The 6,083-nt window shown below is 37.9% G+C and overlaps 1 protein-coding gene across 1 annotated transcript in view; it reads left to right on the top strand.

Annotated features, from left to right (window-relative positions):
- efna3a (ephrin-A3a) overlaps positions 1 to 3,164 on the top strand; it is a 106,881-nt gene extending 103,717 nt beyond the window's left edge. Inside the window, exons 4-5 of the mRNA XM_053490335.1 lie at positions 79 to 150; positions 2,548 to 3,164. Coding sequence (XP_053346310.1) covers positions 79 to 150; positions 2,548 to 2,666 — 191 coding nt within the window. The 3' untranslated portion in view covers positions 2,667 to 3,164. The remainder of the gene's footprint in view (positions 1 to 78; positions 151 to 2,547) is intronic.
- Positions 3,165 to 6,083: the final 2,919 nt, after the last annotated feature.

Below are 6,083 nucleotides of genomic sequence, written 5' to 3' on the forward strand. Positions count from 1 at the left end.
CGAGAGGCAGATGCTGATTTACAACACCGACCCGGATCGGTTGAGATGACATTTTAGCTGGTGTTTATTTTTCTGCAGTTTCGCATGCAGGCGATGATGCAGACCAAAACCCTTCTGACTACACAGCCAGACCTAAAATACACAACATCGGTGAGTACACACACACACACATACAAGTAAACGCGCAACATTTGCATTACACCAGGGGCGTTCAAGTCGAAGCACGACTTGTGATGAGTTATAAAAAGTCAAATCTCCCTTTATTTCACTAAACTAATGCACTTAATAAAGATAGAAAGTTTCGAGTCTGAGTCACTTCTGAAACGCCGGCCTCCCAGGAACTCCTTTAAAGGCCCAAAGATGTGGAAATGTCTCAGAGCGAGGTCAGGACTGTACGGGGGACGTGTCAATAACTCCCAGCTGAGTAATGTGCAAGTGGTGCTGGTTAACGATTGCGGCTACGGACAGATACGTCTTTCCCACAAGTCAGCGACAAATCATCTGTCGATTTTCACTTATCTAATTTACTGCTTTCCTTTTTTGAAAAAATAAAAAAGTACAAAGTACAAAGTACTATAAACAGAGGGTGTCCAAGACTTCTTCATTGTACTGAATAGCGAGATCTTTTGATGGTAACTGTCTTATAAAGGTCTGCATTTAGTCTACTAGCAATCAATTGCGTAAACATTTTCACTCTTTACACTTTCATTCTCATCCAACTTCTTCCTACAAAAAAAAGCTAATTTTTCTTTGCATGCCAAGAAAAGAGACTATTGGTCTTTGTAAGTTTTCCTTCTGCAAAGTGTGACCCATCCATCCACATGACACACACGCACACACACACACACCCCCCATATTTTCACACAGAGACTGCAGTAAAAGGCTCCTTGCTGCCAGGTATTAGTTGTGACATAATGCCTGAGTTTCTGGGAAGGCATTGAGCAGCTCAGTGTCTGAGTGCACATCAGCGTACATCAACAAAGACAGGACGCACAATTTCCCTGAGAGTCAAAAGCACTTTAGAAGGTTTTGTATATCTATGTGTGTGTGTGTATGAAAGTGGAACCTACTTTTACATATCCATGTATGCCCCTCAAAATGTTTGTAAGTTATTCCTGCTGTTAGAACCCTATCTCACCTATGCATGCGGTTTGACTATGCGAGGACAAACGTGTAGAAAAATGGAAACCTAACCACAGCGCCAAAACTTGCGGTAAATCATGATGAACCGTACCTACAGGCACCGCGCGAAACTGTGTAGGTGAGATAGGGGTGTTAGTAGTTAACAGATTATGGCACAAACTTGGCTGAGTGATGATGGTAGAATAATTATAAAGGTCTTGACTAAAACAACATGCATGAGGAATCACAAAGGAGTTTTCATTTTCTGCAGTGAAAAGTACTCGAACTAGTTACTTTTATCAGAAAGTAACGCTGTAACGTAACGGATTACTTTTTAAAGATAGTAATTTTGTAATGTTACTTTAACACTAGAAGCGCCCCGCCAGTGTCACCTACTAATAACGCGGTTCAGCGGTCTTTTGACCGCCTATTGTTTTGAATGGGAAGCTGTTGCTGACACACAATGGTCGCTAGATGGTGCTTTCACCAGGAGCAAATAGTTTGGCTCCCAGATAAACTTGCACTTGGACAATCCGCCATTCATTCCCGCGTTGATAATAAGCGGTATCTTTTTTCATATTCAGTTACGTCCCCCAACACAGCCGGTGAACCCATGTCTGGACTGTCTGTCCTCTATCCATCTTACGGCCTGTCAGTTAGCCTTAACATCATATTAACGTAACATCATATTAAAAAACTGATATTTACAATAATATAAAAAGGGCAGAATGTAACATCTGTGTAAGTGGCGTCCTAATCAAGCTCGTTAAGTCACAATGTGTGTGTGTGTGCGTGTGCAAGATGAAGGTGTTTTATCTCACTTTTAAATCTTTATTATGATTTGTCATAATAATGAAATAACGCATTTCGTTAATTGGATGTGCTGCTGTAGAACAATAAGCTCAGCAGGCTTTTGCTAACAGCGAACGTTAATTAAGTTAATTAATAACTTTCGCTTATTTTTAGATTAAAACTTTGATTATGATGCGGGCTCATGTCAAGTCCCCCATTTGGAAAAAAAAAATTAAAATACTTTTAAAGACAACACTATGAATTAATCATATTAAACCTCAGCCGTGTCATTCTTCATTTCAACATCTGAGACATCTCTGTTTTATTCCATGTGCATAAATCTAAAGATCTCTTGGGTCTCGAGGTTCAGTACCGTTCAAAAGTCTTGAGCTACCCCTCACTTTGTGAACTCTGAATACCAATTTACTCAATTTTAGTATTGAATCCTTACTATGTACGTGTAACTCAACTCAACTTAACTTGGAATGCTGATCTTTGTTGGTGTAAAAATGAATTGAGAAACAATCTGATATGAAACATGTATTTTTAATTGCATGCATCTGATATGTTAATATGTATCTCTGGAGACTTACTCGTTGTCTCTGATTGTTTTTCCCTTTCTCACTGAACTAGATGAGTTTAACCAAAACATCCCCAAACTGGAGAAGAGCGTCAGCGGGAGCAGTCCCTCTCGAGATCGTCTGTTGGTGACCATTGTGATGCTCCTCCTGGTTGCTCTTCTCATCTCCTAGCTACTGTCTCCAAGCTACTTGTAGAACTTGTAGGAAATCATAGCAGTAGATCTGTTACACCAGTGGCCTTTGGGACCGAGGGCTGGACAAAGCAGAACAATCCAAAATAAAATAAAAAAATTTAAAAGCCCTCAACTGAACGGATTTGATGGATGATTGTTGAGTCAATCTGAATGTTGATATGTGAACTTGCCCTTGTGATGGAAGACAAATGTTCTTAGGATGTAACAGATGAAGATATCGAATGGAATTTCGAAGCAGTTGTCATCTAATTATACAGAAAACCACATCTGGATTATTGTAGGCTCTGTACATCTCAAAGTCTGTAACATTTCGAATAACATTGAACCTTCCCAGATTGGTGGAAAGACCAAACCTTGGTCAGATCTTGTGCATCGAACTGTTAGTCAAAGCGCGAGACTTTGAAGACTCCACCGGATTATTAAAACGTGTTTTGAGAGCGAAGGAACAAGACGAATTCGTGTATTTGAAATATTGATTAGCTCACAGTGTGAAGTTGGTCTTCAGATCCTAAGCTACTGTAATAATGGAATTCTTGACCTTTTCAGGTTAAAGGTTAAAATCAGACATGCGGATCTCGGCTCGGCACCCAGAGCTAACGTTCTCTTACAGTATATACAGTAAAGCTCCACTGTCTGTATTCTCTTTCTACCTGACCTTACAGGTTGAACTTCACATAAGGTCTTTACAGTGAATAAGAAGCAAGGAAGCTAATGATACTTACTGATAAAAAAGCTAAACTCTTCTTTTACAAGTGGTTAATTTCCTGTCATGTTTTTTTTTGTTTTGTTTGTTTGTTTGTTTGATTTTCCACCCAGGAAATAATAACCGTGTATAATGTACCGATAATACCGTGCCTGAGAAGGCGTGTCACTGTTTAGAATAGCGATCATTTTGTAAAAGGATGTGAACAACATTTTATATGAAAGAATTTGCAGTTGGGAAATATGCTTTACTGTACAGTTTCCATTGAATAATAGCTTTGTGTGTCATCGGTGCGTTATTTATTTATTTATTTATTTATTTATTTATTTATTGAGCTGAAGCCTTTATTTATTAATTAATTTATTTATTTATTAATGTGACTGACTTGTGGTGGTTGGTTTTTAGGATGAATGAAGGAACTTCTGGATATTTTTTGGAAGGTTGTTTCTTTGGTGTTTCTCTCAAAGGGAATTCATAAAATTTTTATTCCTTTTTTTTTTCATTTTTATTTTGGTGCGCTTGTTTCTTTCTTCTCAAACATGCATAGACGTGTGCCAGCTATTCCAGATAATCATTGTGAAACTTCACTGTATATTCAGACTACTGTACTTTGATACACTGAAAGTGTCAGGCTTGGGGAAGTGTCACGTTCAGAGGTCATTTATTCTCATGGCTGCACTATAATTCTTACATAACAAGTTCAAAAGCTTGGCAAGAATGTATTTAAATATGTGTACGTGTGTTTATGCTGTGTGCGTGTGAGCGAGTGTGTGCATTTTAGGATTTTCATATTTCTTTAGCTACACATTTGTAACTTTTTTCGATATGCAAGCGCGTGAGACCCTGAGACGGTTTTGTGAGAGAGGTTACTGAGTGTTTATTGTTGGAAACTTTAGTGCCGGTCATGTTTACTTATGAGTAGAATGACTAAAACGTGTCAAGAATTCATGAATGATGATTAAAAAAAATTAAACTGACAATAAACCGTTGTACCTTAAATCTGACTGGAGTTATTATTTGGAAACTGTAAATATTACAATATACAATATACATCCATCGTTATACCTCTGTAGTACAACTAGCGACCATGGAGGCCAATGTTAATTATCGTATTTATTCCCATTTTTACAACCATGGTAGGACCTCCAGTCAACATTCACACACTGTGTGCAATTTGGGAACGCCAATTAAGCCTAATTGACCCTGGAGGTGCAAGATGATGGTGCTAACCACTAAGCCCACACTGGTTATGTGTTCAGGAAAATATGTCTAGTTTGTTTGCAAGTTTATACAGTGGAACCTTGGATTACGAGCATAATTCGTTCCAGAAGCGGGCTCGTATTCCAAAACCCTTATAAACCAAATTTTATTTTTCCATAAGAAATAATGAAAACTCTAATTATTCGTTCCCCAGTCCAAATAAATAAATACATAAAAATAATTTATACAAAATATAAAGTAAAAATAAAACAAATTAACCTGTCTGAGCCCACATACATACATAACAACAGGCTGAGGGAGAACATGGATTTTTCACCTCTAATGAGACTTTCTTTTGCTTTACACGCGCGCACACACGTGTGTTATAAGAAACAGTACAAACACAAAATAAAATGTTTTACACTCACACGTGGTCACAGTGTTATAATAAACAGTACACGCGTGCAAAGATGTTGATTATACCAGTAAGAGACCCAGCAGGGAAGACGATTACCAATACTTGCTACTCGTAAACCAAGACTTGCTTGTTTTTCAAGTCAAGATTAAAAAAATAAATTTTTGCTTGTCTTGCGGAACACTTGCAAACTACTCGCAATCCGAGGTTTCACTGTATATGGTTACATTTTAAGTTTATAAATACACAAAAAGTACTTAGTTTTTTTTTTTGGTTTAGTTTATAGTTTTTTGTTTTTTACTTTAATGTACCAAAAATTGTACCGAACCATGATTTATGCGTTCCGTTACATCCCTATAATTTACCTTGTTTGCTTTCTTCTAAGTCACTAATAAACTTGAAGGAAACATAGGGTGCACTTTCTGGCAGAACGTCAAAAACAAAAATCAGTAACGTGTCACTACGGAAAACAGTCCCAGTGCTAAAATACTGCAAGTGTGGCGTGAAGATAGTGTCACTTGCTGCTTAATAAGACGTGTGAACTTACTGTACCAGTCGCAATTCAGGTCACTGCAGCTGATATGGAGCAGCTGATTCACTTTTCCACATTACTTTTAAACAAACACTAAGCCGTTGTGTTTACTGCGTGTGTTGTAGTCTCCGAAGTCTTCTTTCATAAACATCAAGTTGTTAGTTTATGTAAATTGGATCGAAACATTGTCGCCACACGGGGAGCGATCCTGACTATTTTGATTAGAACACAAACACCATTACGAGCTTGGCAGCAGCAGCGTCCTGAAACCTTCTTACAGTACGTGTCTTTTGATTGGTTTTTCTTAATTACTTCCTCATTGTGTTACGCTGGTAATTTGCTGCACTGAATATTGAATATAAGTCAGTGTGTGAATCATCCTTTCATTCTTCTTGATCAGGACCGTGGTAAAGCCTATCACTTTCAGTTTGCGGATGTCCACATAATTGTATTGTTCAAGTAAGTAAGTCAGTTTCAATTATTCATCACATGTACCTTACAGCACAGTGAAATGAGGGTTTTTCTTTGCATATTCCTGTTAGGA

This window comes from Clarias gariepinus, chromosome 28, assembly GCF_024256425.1.
Source record: "Clarias gariepinus isolate MV-2021 ecotype Netherlands chromosome 28, CGAR_prim_01v2, whole genome shotgun sequence".
NCBI lineage: Eukaryota > Metazoa > Chordata > Actinopteri > Siluriformes > Clariidae > Clarias > Clarias gariepinus.